This window comes from Neolamprologus multifasciatus, chromosome 1 (genome assembly GCF_963576455.1).
Source record: "Neolamprologus multifasciatus chromosome 1, fNeoMul1.2, whole genome shotgun sequence".
Classification (NCBI taxonomy): Eukaryota; Metazoa; Chordata; class Actinopteri; order Cichliformes; family Cichlidae; genus Neolamprologus; species Neolamprologus multifasciatus.
The window spans coordinates 14,527,725-14,549,283 of record NC_140439.1 but is presented as its reverse complement, the minus strand read 5'-3'; the positions used below and the strand labels follow the sequence as shown (position 1 = coordinate 14,549,283).

Below are 21,559 nucleotides of genomic sequence, written 5' to 3'. Positions count from 1 at the left end.
TAGTTGCTCCGCTGCTGTAATAGGAGCGTCGGCCGCCCCGTGTTGGGTCTGGTATGTAGCAGCAATCAGCTCATCTAGCGTGGCATACTGTGTTGGATCCGGTAAGGTCGGGGATGCAGAAGCGAGCCCACAGAATGCCGTATGAGCTCTGCCTCACTGCATGCCGGGAACTCTGTTGGCAACTTAGGCCAAGTGTCAGCAGTTTGTGACAGGAAGGGTGGACCATGTGACCAACGATTGGGGACAGTTAGGTCGGCGAGATGTCTCCCTCTGGTGATGTCATCAGCGGGATTGAGGTCAGAGGTCACATACCGCCACTGTTCAGGAGATGTCAGCTCCTGTATTTCACAGATTCTAGTCCCCACAAATACCTTATAGCGACAGGAACTAGACTGGATCCACTGGAGCACCGTTGTAGAGTCTGTCCACAGGTAGATCGACTGCAGGAGAATGGTGAGCTCCGTCTGGAGTAATTTGGCCAATTGGGCTCCCGTGAGTGCTGCGCAAAGCTCCAGCCGAGGCATTGACACCTGTTTGCGTGGGGCCACCCTGGAGCGAGCCATCAGGAATGATGTGGCAATGGGCAGTTGTTGCTCGATTACTCGGAGATAAGCCACAGCCCCATACGCTTTTTCTGATGCGTCACAGAATATGTGAGCCTCGTATGTCACATTGCTGGAGTTGTGAGGAGGAGCGTAGCAGCGGGGAATGGTGACATGCTGAAGGTGTGACAGTTCACCTTCCCACTCCAGCCAGGACTGAAGTAGATTCCCTTCGATGGGCTCATCCCATCCTCTCTCTGTGCTCCACAGGGCTTGTACAATCAGCTTGGCCCTTGTAGTATAGGGACAAATATAACCTAGGGGGTCATACTGGGTAGCTAGTACCTTGTACACGTTGCGCAGCGTGACCGTGGAGTAGGTTATAGGGCGGTGCTTATATCCCAGGACATCTGTCGGGCAGTGCCAGCTGAGTCCTAATGTTGACTCTTGTGGGTCGAGACTTTTGAAGTACAGCCAAAGCTCGCAGCTCTCTGATCTAGCTGAAGCGGGCAGGTGAGCAACTACTTCTGGCACGTTGCTCGCCCATTGACGTATCTCGAATCCTCCTTGAATGAGTAAATCTCTCATTCGGTCGATGAGCTGCTTTGCCTCTTCTGGGTTGGACAGGGACTGTAAACAGTTATCCACATAGAAGGCTGTGTGGACAGAGTCACAGATGTCCTTGTGGGTGTCTTCATACTCCCTTGCATGTCTCTGTAGGGCGAAAATAGCACAACAGGGGCTACATGTTGTTCCGAAGGGCAAAACTCTCCACTCATATACATCTGGGGGCCGGTCAGTTTCACAATCCCTCCACAGAAACCGTAGCAGAGGACAATCCTCTGGGAGCAGCCGAATCTGGTGAAACATGGCTTTGATATCTCCACTCACGGCTACAGGGTGTTGGCGGAAGCGGAGTAATACCCCCAGCAGAGTGGGCCCCAAGGGAGGTCCTGGTCAGAGGTAGTGGTTCAGGACAGCCCCCTGAAACTCAAATGAACAGTTGAAGACCACCCTAGCCTTATTATTGTGATGTACCAGGTGGTGGGGTACATACCATGACTCAGAAGAGCTATGTGTCTCATCTGGGCTCAGCTTAACAACATAACCACAATCTACTAACCTGTGGATCTCCTGGCTGTATGTGAGGGTCAGATCAGGATTCTTGGCCAGCTTACGTTCGGTAGATCTGAGGAGGCCTTTTACTGCTTCAGGAGAGACACACATCCGTGGAAAGTCTCTTCTTCTCAGCAGCGGAGTGGCATATCTCTCGACCCCATCTACTGGGACTCTGATGGTCTTTGTTTCCAACATAGCTACCGCCTCTCTGTCCTCCTTTGACCGTGTGACCTCCTTCTCTGTCCTGTAGGGGGGAGCATCTAGTTGCCACAAACGCTTCACATCTTGATGCAGGGTCTCTGCAGGAGAAAGGCACATGTTCAGGCACTGCAGGTCCCCCTCAGATGCAGGCATACTACTGGCCGGCCCCTGAATGGCCCATCCGAGCTTGGTGCGGATGGCTACTGGCCCTTTGGACGACCCCCGAAGGACGGGACGGACAGGGGTGATGAGATGAGCGTTATCTGAGCCAATCAGCACCAAAGGTTGGACCTGGTTAAATCCCTCTATCTGGACCTTTTGTAAGTGAAGATACTTCTTCTTTAGCTGTTCAGCTGGACATGACTGAGTAGCTAGGCTCAGTTGTTGGGCTGTGAAGGCATGTGTTACTTTATATCTCACTTTGGGCTTAGCCCTTGGTGACACCTGAAATGAGACAAAGCCTCCCTTCATCTGGATTACATCTCGACGGATAGTTCTCAGTGAGAGTGTTGCTTCCTCCTGTTTCAAACCTAGAGATTTAACTGCCGCAGGAAGCACAACAGTCTTCTCTGAGCCGTCATCGAGCACAGCAAATGTATCCAGTGATTTGCCCCCATGATGTAGTTGGATTGGTACTACCTTAAGCATAACACGACCTGAGTGACTTGAATAGTCTAGGTAGACCATACTAGTACTCACAGTTAGTATGTTAGGGTCCCGCTTCTTGGCCTCAACCAGGTCATGGAGCACTGACAAATGCTGGTCACCACAGGTGCTGCACGGCTTCTTCAGAGTACACTGCTCTGGAGAATGTTTACGGCCACAGCGCCAGCATTTGGCCTTCTCGGTAATCCAGGTAGCCATAGCTTTGAGGTCTAGCCTTTTGAATCCCTCACAGCCATTCAGATAATGCTCTGTCCCTTCGCAGTATGGACAATAAGGTTTGAACTTCTGTCTCTTCTTAGGTTGGACTTTCGGATCTGGAGCTGTCGATTCTCCCTCCTGTTTTAGCTTGGCTTGAGCTGGATTTGGACCATAGTAGATGGAAGCAGATTTGTTGTGTGGCTTGAGCCCTGCTGAGGCTTTGAGTAGGTTATTCTCTGGACGTGGCTTGTCCGGGGGCATTTGAGAGGCTTGTCTGGATAGCTGAAGGACTTGGGATTTCCGTTCGAGCCATTCTGAGAAGTCATACATATTGTATGTTCGGCTGCTGCCACTGCGGATGATCCCCCGGGTGATACAGTACTCGATGAAGTTGTCCCTGTAGTTCAGAGGGAGCTTGGTAAGCAGTCTGTCCACATGTGAACCACAATGAAGCTCACTGGCTGCTACTTCATCCATGGTACTGAGAAGCCCGACCAGGCTGGACACCGACAGGGAGAGGTCTTCAATAGCTTGAGAGTCTCCGGCTCTAATAGAGGGGCAGTTTAAGATAGTGCTAAGCTCACTTTGGACTAACTGCCTTGGCTGTCCATACCTCTGCTCTAGCGCCCTCATTGCACTAGTGTAGGGAGTGCGGTCGTGAATGTAGCGCTTGGCTACCTGTAGGGCGCTGGGATGCTCTAGATGATCTAGTAGGACCTGATACTTGTAATCTTCTCCCAGATGAGAATGTGGCCCTAAGGTGCTGTCCAGCCCTTTCTTTAATAAGGCGAAGTCACTCTCTCTCCCCGACCGGAAGATCACCAGCTTAGGCTTTGGAATGCCATATGAAGACGCCACCATCATCTCCATCAGGTTTGGTAGAGGCGTTCCTGCTGGGTAAGTTGTGGCAACCTGTGGATTTTGGTGTTCAGCAGAGGAAGATGATGAATAGTTACCTCCTGAGGGATAAGGAACATAGTATTTGCCAGCTGGATCAGGCAAATCTTCAGGATGCAGTATGGTGGGCACAGGGCGATGAGCTTCTGCCCACTGTGATGGCTGAGTCACAGGCGCTGGTGGACGTGAAGGTTGCTGCAAGTACACAGGATTAGCTGGATGTCTGACTTGGAAGACAGGAGCAGCAGGATGTGACATCTGCTGCAGACTCACTGGGTCCACAGTCTGTGATAGCTGGTGCACTGAAAGATGAGCATGTTGTAGTGGCTGATCAGCTGGGGCTGCAGGATGTAATAGCTGCACCTGGTCTGGCCTGTTTATCAGGAGCTGATGTTCCGATCGCTGATATGTGAAGGGTTCAGCAGTGCATCGTCCAGGTCTCCTGAGTGGTGTCGATGCAGCTACATAAGTGGCAGGGTGCAGCACTGGCTGAGTGTGAAGGCTCACTTTACGAGGAGGTGATGGAGCAGATGTTTCCACTGGCGTCGGCATGTTCGCAGGTGTTGTGGTGCCCTGCTCTGAGGGTATTACTGGCACAGTTAGTGGCTCTGTGGTATCATGTAACACCTCACTGCTAGGTTGTAGTGGTGCAACTTCTGTTATGGAGGAAATATGTTGGGGTTGTTCTAACGCTCCTGTTTCTGGGGAAAGAGGACTGCCAGGTTTAGAAGCTTGCTCCAAACGCTCCACCCGCTTTAGTAATGTCCCACGAGTTTCCTCCATAGACACTTGCAGTTGAGTCATGTGTTGGAGGACACTGCTCCAAACTGATTCCATCCTCTGCCATCTCTCATCCTCTTCATAGTCGGAGCTGCTTGAACTACTTGGAGCTCTAGATGGCTTGGGTGGCTCAGTTAGGTTGTGCTCATAGTCCACCAGATGTCCTGGAAGCTTCTTCTCCCGCATTGGACGGGGGCTACTCGATGCACTTCTATCCTGAGGGTTTGCCATCTCATTAACTCAGCCAAGGCAAATCCGGCTCGAAGGACCACTTGTAAGATATGTTTGCACTGATTGCCGATCACGCTTCAACTGAGTCGTCCTCGGTCAGAAGGAATGGTACTCCACAGTGATGTAGTTCCAATAACTTTAATAAGGAGATGGCAGATGACATCGACAGGATGTATAGCGTTGGTAGGGAAGCGATTGCATTACAGGATTCACATGTAGGTAAAAGGGGTGTGAGTGTGTATATGGGTGTGTGTGGTCATCTGTAAACAGAAGAACAAGCATTTGTATTAACTACTATGGATAGCAGTGTACCCCTTATACAGTACTGTGGGTTTCCAGCGTAATGTTATACAATCTGCCGTAACCTTATGGCCACTAGATGGCACCCTAAGACCATAAATGAATTTCTGGCTCGTATATAAATTGGCAAACCAGACCTCTGCAGATTACAACGATTCAGAGAATAAACATAGTAAGTAGTTACATCCACCTACAACCACAATGCTTGACAGTAAGTTGTATATGAAATGAAATATGGGCTGAACACAAGGCTGCCTGTAGTAGACCAGAAAAAACGCATCTTAGCGATAGCAACGGGACTAGCTTCTTACACAGATTACACAGTATTACACAGATAAAGTCAAACAAGCATCACTCTCATCTTACAATACTCACATGGTAAGCACGCACACAGTATTAGCCCACACAGGAACGCAAGTAAATACGTTACTCCTCCGACACACCTCTCATCTGTGCAGAACTGCGCTGAACACGTTCCCAACCGGAAGTACAGATATCGAGGTGCATCATGGGTAACGTAGTCTAAAACAGTTACAGTGAACAAGCGGACTTTTAACAACGTGTCTACACATAATGGACAAGTTAGCTGAATAACAATTTTAAATGGTATCTTTTGACACTTCAGTGATCAGTCATGGATTGGCCTCCTCAGAGCTTTGACTGAGGATAGTGGGCTCATCTTGAATGACAACAGAACAAAAAGCCGTCAAAATCCAAAGAAGAGCTTTGAATGTACTTTAAAAAAAAATGCCAAGAAAGCTTGCCTAAGACAGAAATCAGACACAGGAACAGAAAATGCATTCAACTTTCAAAATAAAAGACCATATGGAGAATAGAGACCGGGCTTCTGAAAAGGTTATTTTAAGCTTTGCAATTAAAGAAACAAAACTGTATTAGATGTGCAACATCACAGACACTTAGCTGATGTATTTTGTAAGGCTAACAAGATTGGAGCAACGTTATTAGTACTAGCAGACAGACCTTAGAGGGAAGTTGGTCACACTAAATAACGACATTTAAAAAAAAAAACATTTATCAATCACTGACTTTCAGGCTTGTTACAGTTGCCTTATATTCTGTATTATAATGTTTGCAGGTTTCAATAAATAAGTGCAAAATATTAAAAAAATATAAGGAGAGAATTTTCCACAATGCTGTCCTCTGATGTTTTTACAATCTTACACTCATTCCGCATGTGTACGCTGCAACATACAAACACATAGATGTGTTAACAGAGCACGCACTACTGCAATGCATATTTCAGCTCGCACAACTGAAATATTTACTCCTGTGTTCTCCCACTTTTGTTACATCCTTTTGCTTCCCTTGCTATATAATATGTACCCTTATGTTGAAAGAGCTTTTAATGACCAAACAGTAGCGTCACACATACTACCACCACACTGTATGCCTTTGCTACATTTTAGAAATACTTGTACAAGTAACAGTTGCAGAGCATGTCATCTTAAATTATTTGCCAGTAGCTGTGCAGCTGCAATGTGTTCCCATCCATGCTTGAAGACTGCACACTACAAATAAATGTAGATCAAGTGGTTTCCACCACCCCTGTACTACACAAACACTTCACACAAGTGGAATGCGCTGCTAGTGGCATATGGATAAAAATATGATGTCACAAAAAATGTATTTTTTCCATTGGCATTTATTTATCAAAACCAGAATTTTGATATGCAAGTAGCATACTAGTTGTTTGGGGTGGAAAGTTCAATCAGCAATGAGCACTGTGACCACTTCAAAGCACACAATCTTTCAAATGATACATTTACATCAAGCACTGAGCTGAGTACCGACAGTGTTCTTTTTCGACAGCATATGAACAGCACGGAAAATATCAACAGTGCAACACAGGAACAGTATAGTGTCTTGCATTCTTGCAATAATACATTTAATGCAAGCTTACACAATGGCAGGGCTGTGGGCCAGTATATTACAGACTGCATCTATCTTTATAGATGATTCCAGATAACATTAAAAACTGTGTCAGTTAAACGTAGGAAACTGTCAGTTGGTGAAATTCCACCTCCACATGGCCCTGACACTGTCCGTCAGAAATTGAGAATGCTCAACTAATAGGGCAGAAAAACCAGGCGAGATGCTACTTGTCTTTCTCAGTGTGATAAGTTTATTCCTAAAAATAAATTCAATGTAGAAACTGTTCATGACTTGTTTTCTTTCCCTTTTTTGTGCTGATTGTTAATCTTGGTGGTATCAAAGTACTACACTGAAGTCAACTCCAGAAAATCTAGTGATAATGTTTGTATATCAGTGCTACACAACAGCTGCAGTATTTATTAATAAACACAAAAAAGGAGAAAACAATAAAACACATTTTGTAGACCTTCTAATATTATTCATTTCAAGATATGTCTACTAAATCTCTTATTGCAAAACCTGATTAATTTATACCAGTTTTTGTGATTATATATTCTAATTAAAACACAAAGTGTGATTTTTTTTTTGTCTCATTCTTTTTACCACACACTAAAATAGTGTTAAAATATATGTTTATTCATTAAAGTGACACAACAGTCTTCCCTCCTCTGCCTTTCACAAACATTCAACTTTCAAACTGCCTTTCAAATTGAATACTGTCAACCAAAAGTAGTTTATATAAAAAAACACAAGCACATTGGACCAAACAGCTGTAAAACCGATGAAATTCTCACCTTTCTGATCTGTAAATTTTGTTTTATTGCTTGTTAAATAACATAACAGGTTACTTTGATAAACTGTGTTGTGCTGGCATTTAGCTCCATAAATATAACTGAAACCTGATGTACAAGAGCAGCTCAAAAAGTTAACCACTGCACACTGCTAATATCAGATGGATGAAAAATGAATTTGGCAGCAGAACTCAAATGGCACTCCTTCTGAGTAATATTATAAATACTCATTTTCATGATAAAGATGCACAATTATTACATTACATATAGTTTTAAAATATAGATTTAAATAATGCATGTATCTGAGAAATTCATTTCTGCTTCAGATCAAAAGGCATACTAAACTAGACATTGCAAACACTTGCGTCACGGTATTTATTGGTGAAAACAATTTCTAACTAAGTCTACTCTGAAACACTTCTCTCTTTGAAGAATAAACTTTTTTTAATGCTTAAACAAAGAAAATACCAGGATTATTCTTAGGTACGATTCTTTTGTATTTTTTTATTTGTTTGTTTGTGTGCTTCTTTTATTGTTTAATTTTAATATTACCGTGTCTTTATTTATTGCTTAATTTTAATGTTCATGGGCTTAGTTAGTTAATAGAAATTTTTTTTAAAAATTCCATAAACACAGAAATTATTTAGGATATAACAACAACATTATTGCTTACACGCCCATCAACATAGCATGAGACACAAATACAGATATATTTTTAGTGTAGGATAAAAAAAATAATATGGAAGTGATGAAAGCTTTAATAATGCAAATAATTTCCTGTAGTGATCATAACAGAACAGGTGATCATGCCAGTCAACCTTAGCATGTCACCTTTTCTGTGGGGCAGGTTTTCATTTCTAGATCTGAGGATTTGAACAGTTTTAAATACAAATTAGTTAATCAACTTTTTTTTTGGGAATGAATATTAGGCATAGTCAAAAATGACTGTGAGCAGGTCCATAAAAATCAAGGCCCTCTTTGTGGGTACATCCAGGCAGCTTCCAATGTGGGTGCTGTACACTCTGGAATTTCTGTTGATTTGATTAAATGAATCGTGCAAAGACGAAATATCATTTTCTTTTCCTTCACTAGTGTTGAGAGCTGGGTTTTCAACAGAAGTGGCAAAAGACATTCTGTGCTTAAAATACTCTGGTAAAAGATGAAGTACTGATTCAACTCCTTTACTCAATTAAAAGTGAAAAACAACTGAAAAGTACTCAAAGTAAGAAATATAATTCTAATGAATGTATACAACTTGAATATGTTATGAGCAGAGACAAAGAAGGAGTTTTTTTTTTAATACAGTAGCTCCGTTTTCTGCCTCCACATCTAAACAAGAAAAAGAGTAAACGAGTAATGAGTAGTCGGGGGTTAAAGTGAGATTCAGCAGCCGGGGGAACTCTAAAATGCTGTGACTCAGTGTGGGGAAAAGAATCATAACTCACAATAATTTATTTTTTGAGCTCCAGTTGATTTTCTTTGTATACAGGCTGTGATCAACTGACCTGCTGCTACTGCGCCAAGATTTGTGGATTTACACAAATGAATACCACAAGATATAAGCAGATGTTTCATTAGTTGTGTTGGCAGATTTGTATCCCCTACTCTGACAATATATTGTTTATAAAGTCTTTATACTTAGACAGTATAAAGCTGGTATGAAGTTGGAATTCAGTGAATGAATTTTCAGCATTTGATTAAATTCAAATTCATCTCTGCTATACTTAGAACCACACTCTGACTGTGAACACCACAGCCATTGTGCACCAGTCACACGCTGCTATTCACTTTAAATCCAGGACAGTGTGGCAAACTAACATGCTTATTCTGCACTAAACTGCAGATTAATTTCATGCAACCTTAAAAAAGGTTACTGTATACCTCAGTTTATTTTGTAAGATATTTCACAATATGAAAAACTATAACTTCACATCATGTACAAATTCAATATCTGATGTAAAAAATGAGAACATTACATGGCTCAATTTTTAATGCCACTGGGCAGTCCTTATCTTTAGATATAAACTCTCTTCTCCTCCCCATGCCCAGTTTTTCTTGCATCTTTCTCCATCTCTGAGTGAAGTTAGCTGTCATTCTTTACTCTCCCTGGGAAATACAGCAGCTGTAGCTTTAGCAAGCAGACACAGAGTGCCACAAACTGGACACTAGTGGTTTTTGTGTTTGCTGATATTTTTGTGCTGATAGGAATGTTGCATTTGAAATGACCTGTTACTTAAGAAAATGTTACTCCCTTTGCTCTCGGTCCTCTTCTGTAGCTATCTACATGCTGAAGTAACATGAGCATAACATTCTGGTGTTACGCCAAAAAAAACCCCCAAAACCCCAAATATTTTAACCCCTGATTACGACATTATAAAGAATACAAAAATCATATGGTTTTGCCTCTTTCGTGTCTTTCATGTATTGGATTTTTCCTGGTGATTACTTTACACTTTTAGGATTGCTTTTCATGTGTTGGTGCACAGTGACTGATCCTCAAATGTGTTAAGTCAAAAGTATATTTTGAAAATGTGTATTTGTATTAAAATGTAGTGAGTAAACATAAGTATCGATTTTTCTGGCAAATTTTTAAGTAAAGACACCTGAAAATTCTACTTAAGTACAGTAACAAACTATTTGTGCTTCTTTGCTTCCCACATCTGGTTACAACAGACCAGTTTGAGTTAACTTGTTTCCACAAAGTCTGAGGCCAGGAAGACGCTTGTCATTTTTTTCTTTTATTTTGAAAATTCATTGGGTTCACAGTGAAATTGTCCCCCCAAGGTGAGCCTTATAAGTACAGACAAAAGTTATAATTTCATGAAATTTACTTCAGGGTATTAAGGAGAATATTTTTGCAGAATCTGTTGAGTTTTAGGACAGTGTAATTGTGGTATAAGATAATTCAGTTTTAAATGTATTGCCATGTTCTCTGAGGCTTTTACTGTAAGAGATACCCCAACTTTATGTTCAAAAGTTGTGTAATGATATTGTCAAGCTATTTCATATGTTTTAAAAACTTTGGCAGTGGTTTTCCACCCAGCTCTTTAGCAATTTAGCCATTCTGACATCTCTGCTATTAAACTACGGAGCGTGCCTACATAAGACTGATATAGATGTTACAGAGAGGTCAGGGTACTGACACAGCACAGCAAGTGTTTGGGGAGTGATAAAATGTATAATTGTAAAAATCGTATCATATTATATATCATATAAAACTTTTAGGATTAATAAGGAATTACTGCATGAATATCACACAGGTGAACCAGGATTAAGGAAATAATAATTTCTGTGAAATAAATTTGCTTTTTTCAAGTATCATCTCAGTGTTTTGCCTTTTTGTTAGTCCTCACCAATGTTTCCTCTAAGCTGCGCACGTGCGCAATTGCGCACTGCTGGCACGGTCTCTGCGCACAGAAAATATGCATTGCGCACAAAAAAAAAATCTAACCTGAATTGAAATTAAAATGAAAACTTTAACAATTCTGTTTGACAGTGTTAGTCAGTAAGTGACTGGCTGCTCCTGTATGGGATTACAACGATCCCACTTTATCCCATAGTCCAGCCAATAATGCGATTCACATTCGTATATACGCAGCTAAGCAACGTTGACAGGCTATGACAGCGTCCATATGTTTTAGCTAGCAAAGCGGCGTGGCTGATGTAGAGTGAAGCCACGTTAATGACAACGTGTACAACCATTGGAGATGTGAGCAGGACAGACGGAACAACTGACGGACAAAGTGTGAACTTTATACCAGTTTTGATTTTGTGTTGAGAGGCCACGTAAAACCAGAGTTATGATAAAAATATCTGCAATGTTTGGTTTTCTTCCTGAATACTATCGTTGTGTATTAGTGATGGGTCGTTCACGAACGAAATGGCTCTTAGAGCCGACTCTTTGACGTGAACGACGCGAACCGGCTCCTTATCGCGAGCCGTCACGTGTTTTTTTTTTTTTTTTTCTTTCTCTCAGCCTCTCTCTCGCACTTTTTTTCTGCTTCACTCTGCACTCGAGCCTTGTTCTTTACGCTGGGCAGAGGGGGGAGGGGCGGTAGTTACACTCAGTAGCACAGGAACAGAGCCAGAGGGAGAGAAAGAAAGCCAGGGACAACAACGTCACATTAGAAAGGTATAGTAATCATCCACAACTATTTTCAGTTGCAGATGATAAAGAATTCAGAAAGTTTATTCATGCGGGCCCATATGACAGAGAATATGCATGTTATTTTTGTTTTCATATTTTAATTTATATTTAATTGTGTTGTGGTTTGCAGTGTTTTGTGTTGTTTCACTTTAAATTTGTAAAAGGAAAAAGCTGAAAATTTAAATAGTTAAAAGTTGAAATGTGAATAGTTGATTTTTGTATTACATGATTTATTTATTACATTTTATGTGGAGTGAATAAATAAAAGTATATTTACGGTGGCCCCTACAGACAAAGCACATACAAACTTCAAATCACGTACGAACTCTGAAGCACGTACAAACCCTGAAGCACGTACAAACTCCAAAACACGTAAAAACACGTACAAACTCCAAAACACGTAAAAACTCCAGTAATGTAAAAACACGTACAAACTCCGAAGCACGTAAAAACTCCAAAACATGTAAAAACACGTACAAACTCCGAAGCACGTAAAAACTCCAAAACATGTAAAAACACATACAAACTCCGAAGCACGTAAAAACTCAGAAGCACATAAAAACTCAAAACACGTACAAAAGTCAACAGAAGTGCTCCAGAATGCAGGCGCAGTGTTGAGCTTTTGTTACCTAGTGGCTACACAAGCCAGCAAGTACCAATGACCGGATTTGGTGTGTGGTAGTAACAGGTAAATGAACATTGTTTTTAAATTATTTGAATATATATGAGTGCCTGTGTATAAATACACAAACATGCTTTCAATTGTGTAATTTAAGTGATCTAGTAGCTCTGCTTTGGAAGTTCAGTTCATGCTAGAAATGTGTTTTGGAGTTTGTACATGTTTTGTCTCTAGGGGCCACCGCATATATTTATATATAAACATATATAAATAAAACCACTTTTTTTACGTTAGTAATTCCTTTTGTGCATAATTTAATATTATTGTTAATAATAAATTAATTAAAGGAACAAAACAACCTGAAAAGCCGGTTCGGAGCCGAAAGAGCCGGATCTCTAAAAAGAGCCGGAAATCCCATCACTATTGTGTATATTTACTGCAGGAAGAAACAGTAAAAACGGCGTTTTATAAGGAAAACGCTCGAAAGCACTCTCCACCTGTGAGCAAAACATCCCCCACCCTGTCCTATTGGTCGAAAAGTGTACCATGTCGACCAATCAAAACATGGCATTTAGTTGTTAAGAAACGGGAGGAAGTTTTAGGAGTGACGGCGGTGTTTTGAGATGTGAGAGATTTGCGACGTTTAGCGCAAATCTTGTGTAGTTAGTGTGTAGTCAATAGTTTTGTTGTGTGTGTCAGAACAATGAGGCGACTGCTGAATGTTACAGGTGTTACAGGAGCGATACATCTCCTGTTGTCAGGCCTGCAGGTATCAGGCTGTTGTTCTCCTTTATCTCATAGTGGACAGAAATTATTTTTTGGAGTGGCACAAATAATTTGTGTGGCATCAAACTTAATGCAGAACAGCTGATTGTTCTGTAAATAGTTTGAAATGTTTGTTTAAAAGTGCATTGACTGCATTTAAAAAAAATGCGTGACCACAGTGCACACGTCTGATGTCGCTCACAGTGGTCTAAGGGACCGCTCAGGGAGTTTCTGTGTTCGCTCAGACTCATTAAAAATTAGAGGGAACATTGGTCCTCACTGTCAATTTTCCCTCACATAAAAGCTTGACTTTTATTGGATCTTTTAGCAATCCAAGAAAAACAAAACCCCGGATGAGTTCATCAAAATTGTCAGAAGATTCCTGAGAGAATCAACCAGCCAGTTCACTTAAAACATGACTGAGCATGTGTTATTTTAACATTTACTCCTACATCTTATCAAAGGTTTCTATGAGTGTAAAGAAACAGATTTAAATGTTTTTTTTAATATAAAAAAAATCTGTAGCAGTGATTTAGATTATTTTTTAAATTTGTAATATTTATATTAAAAATATAAAAAATTCTAAATTTAAAAATTAATATTTTTATAATTTTAATTATTAATTTATTTTTGTATTGATAAAAAACAACAACAAGAACACACTTCCTGAAAGTACACTGTTTACAATTAGAAAAGTGTAGGAGTATTCAAGTAGATGTTAAGCAGTACTGCCTATGCTGGTTGTGCACTAAAAATATCACCTGATTAAATATAGTATTTTAGTAATGTACAGCGGACATTACCAGTTAAAATGCAGTCCTGCCAAAAGATGCAGTCCTGGCAGGTGGCAGCACCCTCTTCTCTCTCAATCTGGTAAATTGTACAGACAGTTGTGCTAACTGGCACAGTTGAGCAGTGCTTTGATGGATAAACTGATGTAAAAAATAAGTGACCGTATGTTGGCCTTGAATGTGGCCGACAAATTGAAGTTGTGTAACCCTATTCTGCATCATGTGATAGCATGGAAGAAACCAAAGATCCGCTGCTAAGACAGTTAGCCAAACTCAAGTAGCCAAACTCAGCAAACTAATCCTACTGCTATGAATAAAGTCTTTGAGTTCTGTTAGTTTCATTGTCATTATTGCTTGATTGAGGGTTTTTTTTTTCATTATTACTCTAATATGCTTTTGAGTTCCTAATTTGTTTAGTCTTAACAGAGTTCTGCTTTTCCCTGGTGTTTTGGTTTATTTTTCTTCCCCAGTGTCTGTCTGAGTGTGTTACTTCCTGTTTTATTTTGATAGTTTTTTTTATGTGTGTGTAATTTCCAGCCCATGATGTCTGATTCTGTTTACCTGTGCTCATTTTTCCCAACTGTGTCCACATAACCTAATTAGTCCCAGTGGGTGTAAAAGTATTTACAATAAAGTCCTGTGTTTCTTTAGTCAAACTGTCTTCCTCCTTCTGTGCTCTCTGATTCTGATTTTATTTAGTCCATTTTTATTTTACATTATACTTCACACAACTCTTATGAAAAGTTTGATTTGTATAATTAACTGTATCTGTCTATAGTGTATAGTCCTGTGTTTGGGTCTGCTACCTTCACTGCAGTCAAAGAACAGTTTTGAACCTTCGAAGCTGTATATATACAGTACTCGTGGAAGTGAGTGAGTGAGTCATATCTGTATATGACATTAAACAGTCCTTCTTTTATATATGAAAATAACAGAGGTTAGGGCATGACTTCCCTCATAGGCCTTTGAGAGCTTCTCTTTGGCTTTAAACCACGATAGCCATTATGGTCATGAAAGATATCCTGTGCAATTGACACTCAGATTATTTTATAATCTGACTAAGTGATACATTACGAATAAGGTCCAAGTGGAACCTTATACATATGAAGAAAACCCAGATTACAAATATCATGAAAACTTTTTTTTTTCCTTTTTGAGGGGAGAACTGAAGAAAGCTTGAGCAGTGTCTGCCCATAAATTCTCACTTTACAATTTGTTAATTGTAATTGTTGTAACTGACAATTTTTCAGCAATACATCACACATAGTTTTTTATATCTCTTCTGCAGTGTAAAACTCCTCAAAAGAAATTTGTCTAAATTCCAGTGATTATATATGTTTCTATTTTTCAGCTGGGTTTCTTGTCAAATTCTGCCTATTATACATGTATTGTTCACTCTAAAATAACTGCCAAGACACAGCATGCAGTCCATTAACTTGTGGTAAGCCTCACATTAAAGTTGCATAATGGTAGATGGGTAGCATGACAAGAAATCTAATGTAATGGCTTTTCTTCACTGCCGGATATAAAATGACTTTATGTAATATATCAGTACTAAGGGTGAAATGCCAGACTTTAAGGGAGGTGGCCAACACATCTCCCAACAATGCACTCCATGAGTATGTGTGCGTATGTGTGTGTGTGTGCAATCGTTTCAGTTACAACTGTGAATTAAATATTACTTCACAGAAACTAACTAGCCTTGTTACTTTTCTTAACATGTTTGTTAAAGATACACATCTTAGTATTGCAGTTGTCATCCCACAGCTGAGTTAATTAATAAATATGTTCCAAAACATAAATGTCAACCAATCTACCTTTTTTATAAGGGAGATGAGGATAAATCCACACACTTTTTCCCCAAATATTCATCTAAAGGGTCAACTGCACGCTAGTCGCAAACTCCTGAAGGTCTCTTCTTTGTGGTACTTTTAGATTGAGGTCACCACGACACATTGTTTTCTCAAAGGCATCCATCAAAGCCATCTCCTTTAGCATTGATTGCCTTGGTTCATTAAGAAGCCCTCTGAAGAGTAGTGAAGACCATTGTTTCCCTTAGATCCCATTCCCTTTACGCAGACACCCACAACACCGATACACATGTACACACATTGTACGTTTTCAAGCTATGTAGGTCTGAACTGATGACATTAACAGATGTGTTTTTTTCAATTAGCAAAAATAGAAACACATAAAAAATTTTTAACTTACTGTATTTCTTCCCTTTTCTCACTCCAGGTCATTCTATGCTGATCAAGCCTTACAGAGTAGTGAAGCTGGGATGACTGGAAAGAAAGTGCATTAACAGTTTCAGTGGCAACAGTAAATTTTATACTTTTGTAACAAGTCATATCCAAAACCTCTATTAAACCAAATATCATGCAAGGAAGAAAATATATACAGACTGAATTTAGAAACAAGTGTCTGATTGTTTTCATCCAAACTAAGACCTCTTTTAAATCAATAGTGCCAGTGACGCTTGATTGCATTCTGTAAGAAGTACAATTGAATGGTGACTTCAATTCAACTCAAATCAATGCTATTTGTCGATCCAGGAAATTACATGTGTCGTGAAACCTGGGACCGTATCAAGACAGGAATATCCTGCCAATGCCATTTGTTTAAGAGGAAATTGTCTCCATTTTCAGGTCTCCTGATTTGTTAAGTTTTCAAGTTGACTTTTAAGACGTTAACATCCAAGTAAGATTTTTGTCTGGAAAGATTTACAAAAGAAATTAAGTTGAGTTTGACACAGGTTGTGAGAGAAGGAGAAAGGGAAAAAAAGACAATTTTGTTTGATTCACATCAGTAGAGCTTGTAGATTAAAGCCGCACTGACTGTGACTCTAATGTATGACTTTGAGAAAGGAGCTATGGGTCCTAAGTGTCATATTAGGTTTTGGCACAGCCAGGTTAGTATGACATAGCTCAAGGAGAAAGAAATGGGACTGGCAAAGATGAGCCAGAAAGTCGACTCAAATGGATCAGGTAGCTGGCAGAAGGATGTGTCTCAGAACATTGTCAAGGGGTGGGTATTTTTAGGACCAGCCACAGTTTGCTGGGACTTGCAGGATGGACTGTAGGGTAACTGCAAAAGATGAAGGAAAACCATGAAGCAGGTAAGGAAGACAGTGACAAGAGAGTCCAAACAATAATAAGTTGTCATTGAGAGAACCTTTGCTGTACAATAAACAATGACAGAGACATGAGCACAGCATGAATCCATCCAAGTCTTTAAATATGGTGATGATGCTGGAAGTCTTTGGTCTCGTAGTTTAGAGTGAGCCAAAATATTTCCCTTGTCCACTAGTATTACTGCAATGATTTGATTCTCACAGTGAGGCTTGATCACAGGTATTTAAACACTTGACTTAATTTTTACCTGAAAATGAAGAATGATCACTTTGTAATTACTACTAAAATACACAATTTGATAAGCCTAACTTTTACACACTGACAGCTTCTCATATTCCCTTTATTGTTTCAGTAGTATAAATATCACTCTTTGTTGTGGCTTTACATAATTATCTGTGATTTGAACTACATTTACCTGCAGCCTAGCCGTCAACTTATAATAATAATTATAATAGTTCTGTATATTTCCATAGGCCAGAATCACTTACATCGCTCTGGTCAGTTTTCAACATCGTAACTTAAGAACAGAAGGCAATATTGTGATCTACAGTCACTGCAGCTTAAAATTGCGGTGACTGTAGATCATCTGAGCTGTTAGGTTGGTGATGAGGCATCCATATTTTCCATATTCAAGAATGCATATTTTTTTGCAGCAAGTTATATAACCCTATATTATAAATTCAAAATTGACCCCAAGGAACTTTACAGTCTGCACTTCAAATGACATCCTCCTCAACTGGAATAAAGTTGGGGGTTTCATTAATGACCAAAGTGGGAACATGGATATAAATCACAGCTTTACTGATTAGTAAAGCCACACAAGGCACAAGGTAGTAATTCAAATTTATTATACTGTCAGTCTCTTTTCCCACCCAAATATTCTGCCATTATTAAATAGATTTTCACTTCCACCCTCGTGACAGACAGCTTTTTATTGCCACAAAGCCAAACATTGCTTTGCCTGGTCTGACCTCACGGCGTGTCTTTGGATCACCAAGATGCAGATGCCAAACGACTTTCAAAGTCAGCAGAGAAAGATTCTCAACTCATCAGTTTTGATTTAAAAAAAACCCAAACCCATCTCTTCTGTCTTTTATTTATAAATCTTGGCATCACCTCAACAATATTTTTCCTTTAGCCCCACATTAACAGTTCCTTCATCTGCCTATTTTCACCTAAGCAGTATTTTCAGACTACCCGTCTTTTCTCTCTCAGCACAGCACTCAAGTCCCTGTTCAAACTACAGTCAATTCTCCTGCTGATTACTGGAATGCTATTTTCAGTGCTTTTGCCAATTAGCTTCTCCATTAGCTCAAAAAAGTATAAAAAATTTGCTACTTCTGTAGATTACATGTGCTAAGGCCTCTGACCACATCACACCTCTCCGATATCTTTCATGGATTGTTCATTAGTACAGGGTGGGCCATTTATATGGATACACCATAATAAAATGGGAATGATTGGTGATATTAAAATCCTGTTTGTGGCACATTAGTATATGTGAGAGGGCAAACTCCTCAAGATGGGTGGTGACCATGGTGGCCATTTAGAAGTCGGCCATCTTGGATACAGCTTTTGTTTTTTCAAAAGGAAGAGGGCCATGTGACACATCAGACTTATTGGTAATGTCACAAGAAAAACAATGGTGTGTTTGGTTTCAACGTAACTGTATTCTTTCATGAGTTATTTACAAGTTTTTCTTTGTTCACAGCCATTGACATGTCGAAGAGGTTAACACATTAGGAGTGGATCAAAATTGTGTTGATATCTGGTGTACGCAGTAACTGGGTCATTGCAGCAGATTTCAATGCAAGACACCCTACGAGACCACCCATCTCCCATGCTATAGTTAGCAAACTGCTTGCTAAGTTTTGTGAAACTGGTTCAGTGTTGGATTTGCCAAAATGTGGGCGCAAGAAAACTGTCACTAATGAAGAAACATCAGTGGCTGTCCTAGCTTCATTCAGCAAGAGCCCACAGCGTAGCACTCGCCACATGTCACTGGAGAGTGGTATTAGTGCCTCTCGGCCTGGGGCTCGGTCACTCAGGCACAGCTGGCTGCCGGCGGGGCTCACGGGCACGTCACTGCAGCCCCCCCTGGCTTCTGCTCCGTGGCTGCTGGGTGACCCCTCATCTGGGACTCTCCTCAGCTCTTTCTGGGACAGTGGCGCGGCTGCCCCTCTGTTGGTCTTCCTTGGTCTCTTGTGTTCTGGGGGCCTCTGGATGTCTGGGGTTTTGATCTCCTCCATACCTGCTTCATGCCCTGGAGGACGGGGCAGTGGCCCCCCACACCCTCTAGCAGATCATTACATGAGGGAACCTTTTAAGAAAACAAGCGCGTCCATGCTCACAGGTGTACACACGGGTGATCACACACACAAACTACACCCTTTTTGGCTCCTACCTCAATGCACACTGTGCTGTCGATCTTACGTGCTGCACAATAATGTTTAATATTTAGTATTTACTGTCATATTCCCATATATCATTGTGATGTGGTTTATTGTATTACTCTCGTTTTCTTCTGCTTGTTTTCTTTTTTCTTTCTCAACAGGTGATCCAGGTGATCGATATATGTATTTTTTTTTTTTTTTTTTTTTTCTTCTGCTTATTCTGTTGGTTTTTGTTTTTTGCCCTTCTCCCCCGTCCCTCTTCTCAACTGTTTTTCTTCCCCTCTTTCTTTCTCCCTTTTCTTTCCCCCAGTCAAGTCTGTCCCGTATTCAGCAAGTGAAAATAAAATAAAGAATAAAAGGTGAATCAAATGGACCATTACGGCAAAGCTGGGATGGTCAATTTGGTAAAGAAAATCCGTTGGGCATCTTTCTTCGCCTTTAGACAATAATTCTGATGGCAAAAGAACCAAACGGGACAGGCAAAAAAAAAAAAAAAAAAAAAAAAAAAAAAAGAGAGTGGCATTAGTCGAACATCCCTTTGGCAGATATTAGCTACTCACCAACCCTTACAAACTCCAGCTACTGCAGCATCTCAACGAGGATGACCCAGAAATTGGAACAGGACCCTCCGTTCCTGCAGAAGATTTTGTTCAGTGATGAGGCAAACTTTTATGTAAATGGTGAAGTTAACAAACAAAACCACCACTATTGGTCTGACACTAACCCACATTGGATGGATCCCCCCAAGACTGTTGGAATAACAAAAGTGATGGTTTGGTGTGGTATATGGGGTACAATGATAGTGGGTCCATTCTTCATCAATGGAAACCTCAAGGCCACTGGATATTTGAAATTGCTACATGATGATGTGTTTCCCTCTTTATGCACTGAAGCTGGCACGTTCCCTGAGTTCTTCCAGCAAGATGGTGCACCACCACATTATGGGTGACATTCCTAGATGAACAGTTTCCTGGAAAGTGGATTGGTTGTCGTGGGCCAGTTGAATGGCCCCCAAGGTCTCCTGATCTGACCCCCTTAGACTTTTATCTTTGGGGTCATCTGAAGGCAATTGTCTATGGTGTGAAGATACGAGATGTGCAGCACCTGAAACTACGGATACTGGATGCCTGTGCTGGCATTTCTCCTGCGGTGTTGCTATCAGTGAAGAGTGGGAGAAGAGGGTTGCATTGACAATCCAACACAATGGGCAGCACATTGAACACATTTTATAAGTGGTCAGAAACTTGTAAATAACTCATGAAAGAACAAAGTTACGTTGAAACCAAGCACACCATTGTTTTTCTTGTGACATTACCAATAAGTTTGATATGTCACATGTAGGGATGGGTATCGTTTAGGTTTTATCTGATACCGGTGCCAAACTGGTACTTTTGAAACGGTGCCGGTGCTTAAACGGTGCTCGAACCGGTGCTTAAAGAATGGAGAACACAAGCTTTGTCCAAAAACCTCTCATGTTCAGCTGTTTTTTTGTAAAAAGATAACAATGTTAGCCTTTTCTGCAGCTATGGGGCATATATGGTATCACTCTTGGCTGGAAGCAGTGCTTAAACAATGGAAAAAACACAAATTTGTCCAAAAACCTCATGTTTAACTGTTTCCCACTTTTTCTTTGGTCATTTTAGCCTTTTTGGCCAGGGTGAAGGGAGTATCTGCCATCAAACAAGAAGGCAGCCGCATGTAGCTATGATGATGTTTGCTAGTTCACCTTACATGCATTACTTTAGTAACGTGGTTAGCCTACTCAACGTAAATTAAACACGAACAACATTAAGCTACTCACGCAGAGAAGAACGGCTGCTGCTGCCATCATCATCCTCATCATTTCTGCTACACTGGCAGGGCTAGGGGCCAGGACTCTACTCTTCAGCTTTTTGGGGGATGTTGCTAACTCTGGGTCCGATAACAGGCACCACACCTGCAGTAGATGCGCTCGGTGTGAGGTCTCGCAGCAAGCTATCAAATACGGCGCATTTCTCGGCTTTTAAAAAAAGACGTTATGCGTCGCCAGGTGTTTCATCGGATTTCAGGTGTTACCTCCTTTCCACAGTATCAGCTTAAAGCACTTGTTGCA

The 21,559-nt window shown here is 40.7% G+C and overlaps 1 protein-coding gene across 1 annotated transcript; it reads right to left on the bottom strand.

Moving 5' to 3' along the window:
- Nucleotides 1-1,499: 1,499 nt before the first annotated feature.
- Nucleotides 1,500-6,500, bottom strand: LOC146525483 (uncharacterized). The gene is made up of 2 exons (XM_085162388.1): nucleotides 5,310-6,500; nucleotides 1,500-4,894 (listed from the first exon to the last, which is right to left on the bottom strand). Exon 2 carries the CDS (start codon nucleotides 4,632-4,634, stop codon nucleotides 1,500-1,502), a length of 3,135 nt encoding a protein of 1,044 aa, XP_085018514.1. The 5' UTR covers nucleotides 4,635-4,894; nucleotides 5,310-6,500.
- Between the last annotated feature and the right edge of the window lie 15,059 nt (nucleotides 6,501-21,559).

Coding starts and splice junctions, on each gene's coding strand:
- LOC146525483 (XM_085162388.1), bottom strand. CDS start 4,634: ATGGCAAACCCTCAGGATAGAAGTGCATCGAGTAGCCCCCGTCCAATG.